The following is a 15,882-nucleotide window of genomic DNA, read 5'->3' as shown; positions in this document are numbered from 1 at the left end:
AGCCACTTAAGACCGTGGAGCTAAAATATCTCACGTGGAAAGTGGTCATGCTATTGGCCTTAGCTTCGGCTAGGCGTGTGTCAGAATTGGCGGCTTTGTCGTGTAAAAGCCCTTATCTGATCTTCCATATGGACAGGGCAGAATTGAGGAGTCGTCCCCAATTTCTCCCTAAGGTGGTATCAGCGTTTCATTTGAACCAACCTATTGTGGTGCCTGCGGCTACTAGGGACTTGGAGGACTCCAAGTTACTAGATGTAGTCAGGGCTTTGAAAATCTATGTAGCCAGGACGGCTGGAGTCAGGAAAACTGACTCGCTGTTTATCCTGCATGCGCCCAACAAGCTGGGTGCTCCTGCTTCAAAGCAAACTATTGCGCGCTGGATCTGTAACCCGATTCAGCAAGCTCATTCTGCGGCAGGATTGCCGCATCCTAAATCAGTAAAAGCCCATTCCACAAGGAAGGTGGGCTCTTCTTGGGCGGCTGCCCGAGGGGTCTTTGCTTTATAGCTTTGCTGAGCTGCTACTTGGTCGGGTTCAAACACATTTGCTAAGTTCTACAAGTTTGATACCCTGGCTGAGGAGGACCTTGCCTTTGCTCATTCGGTGCTGCAGAGTCATCCGCACTCTCCTGCCCGTTTGGGAGCTTTGGTATAATCCCCATGGTCCTTACGGAGTTCCCAGCATCCACTAGGACGTCAGAGAAAATAAGAATTTACTCACCGGTAATTCTATTTCTCGTAGTCCGTAGTGGATGCTGGGCGCCCGTCCCAAGTGCGGACTCTCTGCAATACATGTATATGGTTATTGCTTAACTAAAGGGTTATTGTTATGAGCCATCTGTTACTGAGGCTCAGTTGTTGTTCATACTGTTAACTGGGTATGGTTATCACGAGTTGTACAGTGTGATTGGTGTGGCTGGTATGAGTCTTACCCTGGATTCCAAATCCTTTCCTAGTAATGTCAGCTCTTCCGGGCACAGTTTCCCTAACTGAGGTCTGGAGGAGGGGCATAGAGGGAGGAGCCAGTGCACACCAGATATAGTACCTAATCTTTCTTTTAAGAGTGCCCAGTCTCCTGCGGAGCCCGTCTATTCCCCATGGTCCTTACGGAGTTCCCAGCATCCACTACGGACTCCGAGAAATAGAATTACCGGTGAGTAAATTCTTATTTTTTTTAATTTTATTTTTAGCACATTGTGGGGACACTCTATTTATGCTTTTTGTGTTCTGTTCTTGTTCTGTTCATTAGCAGTTTTAATGTAATCATTGGTAGGACTGTAAACCTAGCTGTACACTATACAATTATATGGTAGATCCTCTGTCAGATCTGACTGGTTGAATTCAAAATCTGGTAATGGATGAGAGCAAATGACCATTGAGCAGTTGCTCCCAAACCCTGGAAAATGGACAAAAACTGTTCATATAAATTGGTTAATTCACAGATTTAAGCAATTTGTCTGAATGACAGGTTTTGTCAATTTTACAGTGTATTACTGATATTGCAAAAAGCATCAAACCCAGACTGTTTTGAAATGCTACTTCGGATATCATGTAAAAAAAATTTTGCAAAATTCAGGGAAGAGAAATGTTTAGCTTTACAGCAGTTTCCATAAAATACAGCAATAATTTCTGATCTAATGAGTGATTATACTTTTGCTTCTTAGACGTTGCTTGGTATGTATCGCTGTACAGATATCCCTGGAGAGTTTGTGTGGCAGCCTGGAACTTTGACGCAAGCGGTTACCAGTGGCCACTGGATTTTGCTGGAGGATATTGATTATGCACCACTGGATGTAGTAAGTTACGGCTTTGGCCTTTTCGTAGCTTTCATAACCATAAAATTATATGCACATTGTAACTGTGTATTGTGTGTAATTCTTTTTAAGATATCTGTGTTAATCCATGTTTTGGAAAATGGCGAGTTGCTAGTTCCTGGAAGAGGTGACTGTATCAAAGTGGCTCCAGGTTTTCAACTATTTGCTACCAGAAGGTAAGAAGAAGGTTGCGCATCCAGTGTTCATATTTCAGCAGCTGTTTTGCTGGTTTTGGAAAATAGTTTTCATCGTTTAGTCACTACATAAATCACCTTTTCCCACCAAAATGTAAATCATATAGCATGTTTCTCGAACATCCATAAGGGATACTGGTGTTCACTTAGTACGATGGGGTCCAAAGGAGCCGGTGCACTTTAAGTTTCTTCATCTGGGGTTTAGAAAAATGTGCCCTCAGGAGACGACGCACACTCTGAGCTCCAAAGGATTTTTTCTTCCGTTTATTTTAAACTTTGTTAATTTCGGTATACTGTTTGGGCAACCGTATACCTGCACCATGGGAGATAGAGTGGGGGAGCGGTTACCGGTCTTTTAAGGCGTCAGAGCCGCTTCACGCTGCAGGACCACCGTCCTGAGAGGTTGTTGGTACTGCAGGGCATTTCGCCTTGGCGAACGAAATCGCAGCACACCTCTAAAATAGCCTGATGGTGAGAAGAGTGGTGAGTACAAACCGGGGGCCCCGCGAGGGGGGTCCATCGGTTTATGGTGCGGCGCAGGGGTGGCATACGGAACCTTTCCTGGGGGAAGCTGCTTTAGCCCCCCTGTTGTACACTGGCAGCGGTGATGACGACTAGCATTTATGTAATGTTTTACAGTAAATAGGAGACCTTGCCAGTATAAATAACTAGCTGCAAAGGCAGATAAACAACCCCTCCCCCTCCTTATCTCAGGGCCACATAAACTTGGGCTGCCTGATTTACTCTCAGATTCTGAGGAAGAGGTACAGGAGGAGGGGGAGGAATTAGATCCCACTACAGATTATTCAACTTCTGCACAGGGTATTGAGATTTCATACTTGCTATCAGGGATGTGTTAAAAATCCCTTTAGAAGACGCTGCAACACCGCAGTCATTTTTCTTAGCACAGAAAAAACTGTCACTTTCCCTGATTCTCCGGAACTAGATGACATGTTCAAGCAAGCCTGGAAAAATCCTGATAAAAAATATCGACTGACAAATTTTTTTTTGCAGACTTTCAGTTTCCCGCCTGTTAAAGAAGGTGGTACTGCCGGCTCCAGGCTCCTTTACATTAAAGGACCCTGGGGATAGAAAATAGGAAAATTTATGATAGACTTACCATAGTTAAAACTCTTTCTGCGAGGTATACTGGATTCCGCCGGGAATAACATCGGGTTGTAGAGTTGGATCTTGATCCGAGGCACCAACAGGCTAAAGCTTTGACTGTTCCCAGGATGCATTGCACCGCCTCTTCTATATCCCCGTCTCCAGGCACTGGAGCTCAGTTTAGTTAACCAGCCCAATGCAGTAGCAAAACACAAACAAACAGTAGCAGCGCTGATTAACTTACTAACACATAAGGATTGAGTGAAAAAAACTTTCTATTTAATATAATGGCAATCTTTAGCCTGATTAAAACAAACATACACAGCTCATGAATAAAATAATTAAAATGGGTCTCAGCTTTAAATTGCCTCTAATAAGCAGTCCGTTCCTATTTGATGAACTGGATAAGCAGATGAACAATTTTTAGAAAAGAGACTGACTGCGCAGCCTAACATCCAACTTTACCAATGCCGCTAGAGGTGGAGTCCCTTGGTAATTTCAGTTGTTTATGAACGTCCAAGCGGGTTCCTCAATATTTTGAGAATAAAAAAATAAGAATAAAAACAAGCTCCTCAGTGAGCAATCAGTGTTCTCCGAACAAATAAGCTCCATAGTGAGCAATCAGTGTTCTTTGAACTCCTTGTGATAAACAATTGATCCCAAGGTGTATATGAATAAACCTGTGTGTGTATGTGTATGTATGTATATATGTATGTATGTATGTATATATGTATGTGTGTATATATATATATATATATATATATATATATATATATATATATATATATATATATATTTTTCCTTTTCAAATTCCTTTTAATTTTAAAGATACAATTAAAGGTTATATTTAAATGATATTTAAGGGTATATCTGGCCCTATTTATAGGTCGAAAGGAACGAAAGGTGGTACTCTTAGCCTTCGGAACAGAAGGATTAGTATTTTGGGAGACGTGCAGTCTTGACAGTAGCCAAGTCAGTTACAATCTTGTTCAGATCCACCCTAAATAGGATATTTCCCTTTTAAAAGGGAGCAACTCCAAAGTCTTTTTGGAGTCCAGGTCCACCGACCCTGGAGAGCGTTTTGCTGCAACACCGCGCCCCAACCCCGCAGACTGGCATCCGTTGTCAAGAGGACCCAGTTGGAGATCCAGAAGGGATGGCACCTGCTCAACTGTTGGTCCTGTAGCCACCAGCTCAGTGACAGACGAACCTCCGGAGTCAAGGAGATCATTTGAGACCTGATCTGATGAGGCAGGGCATCTGTAGAGGGCGGGAATGAAACGGAGCGTACTCCACCATGTCGAAAACCGAAACACCAAGAGGCCTAGTAATTGCATCACTGAGTGTATCGACACTCTTGAGCAAGAGAGGAAATATCTGATCCTGTCCTGACGTTTCAGGACTATCTCTGGAGACAAAAAGAATCGTTGGTTGTGTGTGTCCAGTAGTGCCCCCAGGTGCACCATGCTCTGAGCAGGGACCAGTGAGGACATTTTCCAGTTGATTAGCCATCCGTGGGCTTTTAGGAATTGGAACGTCCGTTTCAGATGACTGAGAAGAATCTCTTGGGAGTTCGCCAGGATCAGCAAGTCGTCCAGATACGGCAGGATCCTGATTCCCCGATGGCAGAGGAGAGCGGTCATCATGGCCATGACCTTGGTGAAGATCCGAGGTGCCGTGGCCAATCCAAAAGGCCGTTCCTGGAATTGATAATGTAGGTTGCCAATAGCAATCCGCAGATATTACTGATGCGACATGGCAATAGGTATATGCAGGTAAGCATCCTGTATGTCCAGGGATACCATGTAGTCTTCGGGTTCCATGGGCAGCACTGTAGAGCATAGGGTTTCCATACGGAATTTGGATACTCTCTCAAACTTGTTCAATGCTTTGAGTTTGAATATAGGCCGGAAGGACCCATTTGGCTTCGGAACTAGAAACGGGGTCGAATAGTATCCCTTGCCTCTCTGAGACAGAGGCACTGACACTACCTCTTTTAACGGATCCGCAGGTATAACGGTTGTGCAAAACTGGTGAGGGGGATGTCTCTTGAAAGAGTTTGTACCCGTGAGAGACAAATTCCAAACACCCAGGCGTCCAAAGTGGTCTCTAACCAGGCCTGTGCGAACTGCAGAAGTCTGCCTCCCACCCTGGGGTCGCCCAGGGGGAGGCCCGCCCCATCGTGCAGCAGGCTTGTCTTGTTTGGAAGCAGGCTGACGGATGGCCCAGGATTGTTTAGGTTTAATGGTTTTGGAAGCACAAGCCTGTCACGGATACGCCTGACCCTTTGCTTTACCTGGAGGTCGAAAGGAACGAAAGGTTTTACTCTTAGCCTTTGGAACAGAAGGATTAGTATTTGGGAGACGTGCAATCTTTACAGTAGCCAAGTCAGTTACAGTCTTGTTCAGATCCGCCCTAACTAGGATATTTCCCTTTTTAAAGGGAGCAACTCCCAAAGTCTTTTTGGAGTCGAGGTCCACCTTCCAGGACCTCAACCACATAATTCGACGAGCCAGGATGGACGTAGTAGATGCTTTGGCCGCCATTACACCTGCCTCAGAGGCCGCGTCCTAACTATAGTTGGAGGCTGTGGTAATAGAAGACAGATATTGTCTGGCAGTGTCAGAAAAGTCCTGAGGCAGCTCATCCTCAATTGCCTGAACCCATGCTTCAATACCTTTCGTAGCCCAGGAGGCTGCCATAGTGGGTCTATGTACTGCGCCAGTAAGGGAGTAAATAGACTTCAGTCATCCCTCCACACGCTTATCCGTGGTTCCTGCAGTGAGGTGACAGTGGTGACAGGCAGAGTAGATGTCACCACAAGACGGGCGACATGAGAGTCCACCAGAGGTGGAGTTTCCCACTTGTTACTTAACTCTGCAGGGATAGGTTAACGAGCTAGCATATTTTTAGACAGGGAAAATTTATTTCCTGGTGATGACCAGGATTCCTGACGTATGTCAATTAAGTGGTAAGACTACCTTGGCAACCTTCTGACGTTTGAACTTATCAGGTTTCTTAGACGCAGTAATAGGCTCAGTGTCTTCATCTATTTGAAGAATTGGCTTAATACCCTCTACTAGGTCAGGAACATAAACCTGGGTTGTAGATTCCTCATCAGAAGCAACTGTGTCAGTGTCTGACGGATCAGTATATTACCCATCCTCATCGTAAGAATATTCCGAAATATTAGTGGATTGTGAGGAAGAAAAGGCCCTTTCAGATGTCCCTTTGGCCCCAGAGGGGCATGGGGTAGATTTTTGTCTAACCAAGGATTGATTTAATTGTTATAATTGGGTAGACAGAGCATCCGCCCAGAGTGGATTAACTGCAATGGCACTAGACGTCCCACAGGGGGTGCAAGAAGTGTCACAAGTGTACTCGGCATACTTGAGAACGCTGCCCAAGGTGGGTCCTGATTAGCCACAGGTACTGCAGGTAGACTGGGTGTATGGCATTCAGCGCCTGCACCAGCAGCTAAAACTTCCCCCCCTCACGTAGATCCATGGTGCCAGTACTGCAGGATGCAGAAGCGTCTGTGGATTTCCCGCCCTGTGTGGCAGACATTATAGGGAACATAGCTGTAGGGCATAACGGTACAATATAGCCAGACAAACACAATATCTGCAAAAAAAAAAAAAAAACCCTATGTTATGTGACAGTAAACACTGTACACAAAACAGAGGATTTAAGCGATATGAAGTGACTGAAACACAGTAAAAATACCAAATTGTATATTCTGTGTAAATATATGTGTGTGTATATGTATGTGTATATATAGATATAGTGTGAGTATCCCTTATCCAAATATTCCGAAATACGGAATTTTTGGAATGAGACTGAGATAGTAAAACCTTCATTTTCTGATGGCTCAATGTGCACAAACTTTGTTTAATACAGTTATTCAAAATATTGTATTAAATGACCACCTGGCTGTGTGTATAAGGTGTCTATGAAACATACATGCATTCTGTGCTTAGACTTGGGTCCCTTCACCATGATATCTCATTATAGTATGCAATTATTCCAAAATACGGAAAAGTCAGATATCCAAATATTCAGATAGCAGTACACTTATTCTTAACTAACACTGTCTAAAATGACATGTAGAATATTTAAGTGTCTGTAAAAGCACAGCGCTGATGAGGCAGGCGGCTTTACAGAGGAGACCGTGCCCTGCAGTCCCGGAGATCAGCCCAGCTAGTAGTGAAGATGGCTCCAAAATCTCAGTCGGGGAGTGAGGGAGAGTGAAATGCAGCTCCAGGGTGGGAACACTAGCAGTAGATGGTGCCTGGAGCTGGTGGAGCGGTTACCAGTCAGCGCCTTATACCCTTTGCTGGTCCTCACCATCGGTTACTGTGGAGCCTATAACAAACGTATTTAAGTAAATCCGACCTGTGCGTCCTTGCCCTGGTGGATATAGTGGGGTCCCTGTGCAGTACAGTGTCCACGCCAGCGGCGCGGTCCATCTCCTGGGACCGCAAATCAGATCGCTATTAACTGGCGGGTCCCACCTGTGGGACCCTCTTACCACCTCCTCCTCCCTGATGTGCAGCCACGCGATCCAGGAGAGCGTCAGCGGTGTGTGCATGATGTCCGGTGCTCCTCTGCCGTAAGTACCCTGGAACCAGGCCTCTTGAGTATGCAGCGCTGCTGGGGAGGTGATGGAGCCGCAGCACAGAATGTTAGACTGACATGAAAGTGCTGCTGCCCTTGAAGTCTTCTAAAATAGCTCTTTTCAGGCCTGCCTAGCGCAGCCCCACCTGTTAGCTGCCTGCTCTGCAGGCACCAACTTACAAACTGAGCTCCAGTGCCTGGAGGTGGGGCTGTAGAGGAGGCGGTGCAATGCATCCTGGGAACAATCAAAGCTTTAGCCTGTTGGTGCCTCGGATCAAGATCCAACTCTACACCCCAATTTTATTCCCTGTGGAATACCAGTGTACCCCTGCAGAAATAGACTACACATCTATTTACACAGCGGCTGGCGTATCACAAAGACCTGTGCTTGCAGGTTGCTGCAATGCCATTCATACATGGGCGACTCAAATTCAAGAGGGTCTCGGGGGAGAAATACTCCTGGTTACTACGATGACAGTCATAAGACACATCCAAGACACTGCACGCATCCTGTGTGATTTTCTCAAGGAAATAGGTGCTCTTAATGCTAGGACTACTGCCATGGCAGTGTCTGCTTGCAGAGCCCTATGGCTTCGTTAGTGCATAGCGGACACAGATTCCAAGCGCAGTGTAGTCTCTCCCCTTCTCAGGAGAGTGGCTCTTCGGGGTTGAGTTGGATACGTGGATTTCTAAGGTTACTGCGGTGAAATCCAAGTTTCTTCCCTCTGATGCCCCGCCGGCTAGACGTTCCTACCCGGGGCCGTCTACCCAGTCCTTTCGGTCTAACAGATTTAGATCTAGTGCCTGAGGTGCCTCCAATGCGGTTAGAGGCACCAGAGGTAAGACAAGAAAACCAGCAGCCGCCGGTTCTCAGGAACAGAGCACCAGTACAGATTCCACTAAGGCCTCAGCATTACGGTGCCCACCCACCTCGAGGGGAGCTCGACTGCGTCACTTCAGCTGCATCTGAAAAAGCTGTCGGGATACCTGGGTAAAGGACCTTATTTCTCAGGGCTACAAGCTGGAGTTCGACAGCGCTCCTCCCCAACGATTTTCAAATTAAGCTTACCAGCTTTGGAGGATACAAAAGTTATGCTGCAACATGCCATCATAAAGTTGGTCCAGTCCCACGTCATTGTTCCAGTGCCACTAAAACAGGGAAAGGGTTACTACTCCAACCTGTTCGTGCTACCGAAACCGGATGGTTTGGTAAGGCCCATTTTGAATCTAAAATCATTTAACCCTTACCTAACTGTTTTCAAGTTCAAGATTGAATCCTTTTGAGCAGTGATTGCGGGTCTGGAAGAATAGGAGTTCATGGTCTTGCTGGATATAAAGGACGCCTATCTCCATATCCCGATTTGGCCGCCTCACCAGGCGAACGTTTGCCCTGCTGAACGATCACTACCAGTTCCAGGCGTTACCCTTCGGCCTGTCCACAGCTCCGAGGGTATTCACGAAGGTGATTTCGGAGATGATGATCTAGCCCCGGGTACAGGGGGTCAATATTGTCCCTTATCTGGACGATCTCTTGATTAAAAGCGAGATCCAGGGAGCTCCATATAGACCACACTATTCAGCTTCTGTCACACCATGGGTGGATCCCCAATTTACAGAAGTACCACATAGAGACAACTCAGCGGCTCCTGTTCCTGGGAATGTTTCTGGATACTGTGGCTCAGAAAGTGTTCCTCCCAAAGGACAAAGCAAGAGCACTCCAGGAGATGGTTCGAATGGTTCTACGGCCTACTCGAATATCCATCCATCTTTGCATAAGATTGTTGGGGAAAATGGTAGCCTCATACCAGGCGATCCAGTATGGAAGGTTCCATGCCAGAACATTTCAATTGGATCTCCTGAGCAAATGGTCCAGATCAAATATTCAGATGCACCGGATGAGACGGCTGTCACGTCAGGCCAGGATTTCCATCCTGTGGTAGCTACAGTCCTCAAACCTACTGGAAGGTCAAAGTTTCGGAATTCAGGACTGGATCCTCCTCATGAAGGATGCGAGTCTGAGAGAATGGGGAGCTGTCACCCAAGGGGCTCAGTTCCAGGACAGGTGGTCATCCCACGAAGCCCTACTTCTGATCAACATTCTGGAACTTCGGACGATCTACTATGCTCTGCTTCAGGCCTCTCCTCGACTCAAGGATCACTCGATCCAGTTTCAGTCGGACAACGCCATGGCGGTGGCTTACATAAATCTACAAGGAGGGACAAAAAGCATGGCCTGCATGCGAGAAGTGTCAAATATACTCATCTGGGCAGAAAGAAATGTAAGAGCAATGTCAGCAATCTTCATTTCGGGAGTGGAAAACTGGGAAGTGGATTTCCTGAGTAGTCTCGATCTCCACCCGGGAGAGTGGGGGCTCCACCATCAAGTGTTTCAGCAGATCATCGACCAGTGGGGCTGCCCACAAATAGATGTGGTGGTTTCTCGACTCAACAAGAAGCTTCACTGGTATTACTCACGAACCGGGGACCCTCAGGCAAGGGCAGTAGATACACTGACGTCGCCTAGGCCTTACCGGCTGGCCTACCGGTTTCCTCCGATTCCATTCCTCCCAAGGGTGCTAAAGCGAATCAGGAATCAGTCCAGGCAATTCTGATTGCCCTGGATTGGCCTCGGAGGCCGTAGTACGCGGATCTTTTGGACATGTCCGTCGAAGACTCTTGGCCTCTGCCACTGAGAAGAGATCTTCTTCAACCAGGACCGTTCGTCTACCCGGACTTATGGCGACTTCGTTTGATGGCATGAAACATCCTAGCTCACAAAGGCCTTTCCAAAAAGGTTATTGCTACCATGGTCCAGGCCAGGAAACCTGTGATATCAAAGCACTATCATATCTGGAAATGCGTGGAATGCACGTATCTGCCTGCGGAGTTCCACTTGGGACGTTTCCTACGTTTTCTCCAGGCCGGTGTGGATTAGGGCTTATGTCTGGGTTCCATTAAGGTCCAGATTTCAGCACTCTCAGTTTTCTTCTAGAAGAAATTGGCAGTGTTGCCAGAAGTTCAGACCTTCTTGCAGGGGGTACTTCACTTACAACCTCCCTTTGTGCCATCCACGGCACCCTGGGATTTGAGTGTAGTGATGGACTTTCTTCAGTCGTCCTGGTTTCAACCTCTGACGGTAGAAGGCAAGTACCTCACATGGAAGACACTGATGTTATTGGCCCTATCTGCTAGGCGTGTTTCAGAGTTGGGGGCCCTATCGTGTAAAAGTCCTTGCTTAGTCTTTTACGAGGATAGAGCGGAGCTCAGGACTAGACAGCAGTTCCTGCCAAAGGTCGTCTCCGCGTTTCACTTGAATCAACCTATTGTGGTTCCGTCAGGTTCTGGCACTTCTGCTCCTCCGGAGGCATTAGATGTTGTGCGAGCCTTGAAGATGTATATCAAGAGGACTGCTCGGATCAGAGAGACTGATTCCTTGTTTGTGGTATATGATGCGCATAAAAAGGGTTGGCCTGCTTCTAAGCAGTCCATTGCTTGTTGGATTAGGCTTACTATACAACAGGCCTATGTGTCGGCAGCCTTGCCTGTTCCAAAGTCTCTGAAGGCCCACTCTACAAGGTCGGTGGGGTCTTCTTGGACGGCTGTCTGCTGAGCTGCTACCTGGTCAGGGAAGAATACCTTTGTGAAGTTCTACAGGTTTGATACCCTGGCCAAAGAGGTTACCCATTTTGGGCAGGCTGTGCTGCAGACGTCTCCGCACTTTCCTGCCCTGGAAGCCTTGGGACGTCCCCATTTTACTAAGTGAACCCCAGTATCCCTTATGGATGTTAGAGAAAATATGACTTTAATACCGACCGGTAAATCCTTTTCTCATTGTCCATAAGGGATACTGGGCGCCCGCCTCAGTGCGTTGACGTGTCTGCAGGTTTTTCTTTTCAAGATGTTTACTTGTTCAGCTGTTGCTGTTTGTTACCAGTCGTTGCTGGTCGTTTTATGTTTTTGGTGTGCTGGTGTATGAATCTCACCACTCACTGTTATGTTCCTTCTTTCAAGTATGTCCATTCTCCTTTGGGCACAATTTCTTTATCATCCACTAGGGGTCACTGGAGTACTCTTGGGATATGGACGGGCTTCCGTAGGAACAGCACTGAATATTTAAATTTAGAACACTCCACCCCTCCATATCCCCGAGTACCTCTCAGTGTTTTTTCTGTGCTCGAAGTAGTAACAGCTCTGTGGCTCAGGTCACAATTACTTTGAAGAATTTTTTTTTATTTTTTTTTTATTTTTTCTATTTTTATACATCCCTTTCCCCCTTCCAAAAGGCAGGGTCAGGGATAGTACAGCTGCGGATAGCAGCAGTGGCGTGTCGGGCCTCTCTGAAAGAGCTCCCTCACAGCCACACACAGATCCTCCTGCACTGGCTGGCCGGCGCTTGATCAGAAGCCCCGTCGGAGCCTCCTCACAAGCTGCAGGATCAAAGGTATGTGAACGGGGCGGTCAGCTCCCGCTGCCGCCCCGAGGTGTGGGGACATTGTTAGCAACGCCCGCCGCTGCTCTCTCCACTTAGCCGCCCGCCGCTGCTCTCCCCACTCAGCCGCCCTCCCCACATGGCGACGGCCACAGCTGATCTTCCGCTTCACAACAACGGCTCCGGCCGCCGCTGCTCTGCCGCTCACAGGGCGCCGGCCGCCGCAGCTCTCCCGCTCACGGAGCCGGCCGCCGCTACTGCTCCGGGTCCCACTGCTGTTTGACGCGCTGCTCACCCGGGCTCACAGGCGATCCGCTCGGCGATACCCGCTGGGGCCCCACACGCTGCGCTGCTCTGAATCTGAAAGAGCATGTAGCCATTACCACAAGGGTGAGGCGAAGGGGGGGGGCAATAAATAAGGGGGCAATAGAGCGGCATAAGAAATACTGCAGCACCAGCAGATGCTAGGCTGCAGGGATATTTGCAGGGTTATAATCAGTGGAAGTTTGTAACCAGCACTAGGATTATTAAGCATAGCATGGCAGCCATTTTAACATGCTTCCTGTGTCTTCCTGCTGTGATTCCAGAACGTTCCTGTCCTACATCTCTACTCCACCGGAGGCGCAGGGGTGTTAGTGGGAATTTGGGATCACATTTCATAGTACTGGCCACGTGTACTGCACTTGGCCAGATATATATACAGAGACACCTTACTGCTATTTTACTGAGTCGTGCAAGTGTCTGTTTTTTTGTGTATTGTATTGTCTGTCGCCATAATGAGTAAGGCACCAGCAAAAACTAAAAAGCATAATTGCAAAGTCTGTAACAGTGTGTTACCGGATGGATCTACCACATGTACAGTATGTTTTGTGGATTCGGTTCAGAATACCATTTCTGCTCCAGTTTTACAACCAATGTCCTCACCGGACCCTCCGTAGGGTATGTTAGTAAATGTACTGGATAGGTTACAATCAGAATTGACCGCCGCTCGTCAGGAGCGGGAAACGGCAAGATCTGAGTCTAGGGTGAGACCGCCAGAACTACCGGAGGCGTCTCAGCCTTGCGTAAGGTCCAAATCCATTTTGGGTAAACTGGATAAATTTCATATGTCTTATGATTTTCCAGTTTCTGCTATGTTGCATTCTGACGATTCCATGCCAGACCTCACGGAACAAGATGAGGGTGAGGAGGGCGAAGTGGAGTCAGATGGCGAGGATTTTAACAGTTCCGGCATTGATGATCTCATCAGAGCGGTACGTCAGTCTCTGAAGTTTCCTGAAACTGAGGAGCCTCTCACAAATGATCAGGTCGTATTTACGAAACGACGAAAAACGCCAATAAGTTTTCCTGTGTCGGAATCTCTTAATCAGATGTTAGTAGAAACACGACAGAATCCAGATAAACGGTTTTCTATACCTCGCAGATTTAAGTCTAGTTATCCGTTTCCAGACTCGGTAACGTGTACATGGGAGAATCCACCAATAGTTGATTCTTCAGTGTCCAAGCTTACCAAGAAATTAACCATACCAGTGCCAGCAGCTACTACGCTTAAAGACCCTTCAGATCGCAAGATAGAAACTATGCTAAAATCCATGTATGTAGCAGCAGGTGTAATGCTGAGACCTGGATTGGTTGGCATTTGGGTCACTAAGGCGCTCATAATATGGCTTACAGAACTCAAATCTGTTTTACATGACGAAAACCTGATACTACTTGTAAATCAAATGAGTGAGGCTGTAGAGTATCTCTGCACAGCGTCTACTGACGTCTGTCAGCTCACTTCTCGTATTTCATCGTCGCTAGTAACGGCACGAAGAGCACTCTGGCTGCGTGCCTATCATGCGGAGGCAGAGGTCAAACGAGGTATAGAGGCGTTTCCTTACGATGGCAAGAAGTTGTTTGGTCCTGAATTGGACGCATGGATTGCTGAGGCTACGGGAGGTAAGTCGGTTTTCTTACCATTGCCTCCACCGGTATCGAGAAGAAGGTACGCTGGACCTTCGTTCAAATCTTTTAGACCTCAGCCCTTTCGAGGACGTGGCAGAGTAACAGCCACGCCTGCTAGACGTGGTCGAGGACGTGGTTTCCAACAAACCAACACAACTCGCCAGGACGCTAAGGTTACCGACAAGCCAGTGGCATGACGGGCTACCAGCCCATCTCGGTTCTCCGATTGTGGGAGCACGCCTTCAGACGTTCCATTTGGCGTGGTTCCACACATCCGCGGATGGGTGGATCCGCAATTTAGTGTTAAAAGGTTACAAAATACAGTTCGTCTGTCTTCCGCCTCTGCGGTTTTTCAAGACAGGATTGCCTCTGTCGGACGACAAGAGGACTGTTCTGCAAATTGCCATTCAGTCCCTACTGGATTCGGCAGTTTTGATTCCGGTCCCTGTACACCAACAGGGTCAGGCTTATTATTCAAGTCTGTTTGTGGTACCAAAGCCGGATGGCTCAGTCAGACCAATATTGAACTTAAAAGGTCTCAATCAGTACGTAACTTACTACAGATTCAAAATGGAGTCTCTGCGGTCGGTGATTGCGGGTTTAGAGCCAAAGGAATTTATGATTGCGCTAGATCTCAAGGATGCGTACTTACACATTCCAATTTGGCAGCCTCATCAGAAATTCTTACGGTTTGCAATACGCCAGAACCATTACCAGTTTCAGGCTCTACCGTTTGGCCTGTCATCAGCGCCTCGGGTATTCACCAAAGTGATGTCTGTCATGATAGCTCATCTCAGATCCTTGGGAGTGACCATAGTTCCATATTTAGACGATCTGCTCATCAAAGCTCCGTCTCAACAGATACTTCTCCAACATGCACTGCTAACATACGATGTACTGGTTCACCACGGTTGGATTGTCAACTTCAAGAAATCACATCTAATTCCGTCTCAACACCTTCAGTTCCTAGGTGTGATTCTCGATACGGTCAATCAAAGAATTTACCTACCACAGCAGAAAGTACAAATTCTACGCCATCTAGTACAATTAGTGCTCAAGCCACGCACAGTGTCGGTACACTTGTGCATTCGCCTCTTAGGCACAATGGTGGCAGCTTTCGAGGCGCTTCAGTTCGGAAGATTTCACTCTCGTCCATTTCAACTGAATGTGCTCGCCCAGTGGTCGGGCTCGCATCTGCAGATTCACCACAGGGTGAGGTTGTCGCCAAGGGCAAGAGTATCTCTGCTCTGGTGGCTCAAGGAACTCCGCGCAATTTACAATGCGCTACGACAAGCAGTGCACATGCTTCGCTCTCAGCCTGTCCAAGTGCAGTCAGACAATGCGACGGCGGTCGCATACATCAACAAACAAGGAGGAGCGAGAAGCCGCATGGCAATGCGGGAAGTAGCTCGAATCCTCAATTGGGCGGAATGCCACCAGGTGATATTGTCGGCCGTGTTCATTCCGGGAGTGGACAACTGGGAAGCGGATTATCTCAGTTGTCGGGATTTTCATCCAGGCGAATGGGCATTAAATCCAGAAGTGTTTCACATGTTGGTTCAGCGATGGGGTTATCCTCAGGTGGACCTGATGGCGTCTCGACACAATCGCCAAACGTTCCAGTATGTGTCCAGAACAAGAGATCCAAAGACAGTGGCGGTGGACGCTCTCACTGTCGCGTGGCCGTACAGTCTTGTGTATCTGTTTCCACCATTTCCGTTGCTCCCTCTGGTGCTAAAACGGATCAAAAGAGAGTCGGTCACAGTCATACTAGTG

General features: G+C 47.5%; 1 protein-coding gene across 1 annotated transcript in view; it reads left to right on the top strand.

Moving 5' to 3' along the window:
- The window catches only part of MDN1 (midasin AAA ATPase 1), a 695,825-nt gene that overhangs the window by 97,694 nt on the left and 582,249 nt on the right, over nt 1-15,882 (top strand). Inside the window, exons 7-8 of the mRNA XM_063916985.1 lie at nt 1,663-1,794; nt 1,885-1,988. Of these exons, the coding sequence (XP_063773055.1) occupies nt 1,663-1,794; nt 1,885-1,988 (236 nt within the window). The remainder of the gene's footprint in view (nt 1-1,662; nt 1,795-1,884; nt 1,989-15,882) is intronic.

Source organism: Pseudophryne corroboree, chromosome 4 (genome assembly GCF_028390025.1).
Source record: "Pseudophryne corroboree isolate aPseCor3 chromosome 4, aPseCor3.hap2, whole genome shotgun sequence".
NCBI lineage: Eukaryota > Metazoa > Chordata > Amphibia > Anura > Myobatrachidae > Pseudophryne > Pseudophryne corroboree.
Note: the sequence above shows the minus strand (reverse complement) of the source record. Positions and strands in the feature narration are given on the sequence as shown.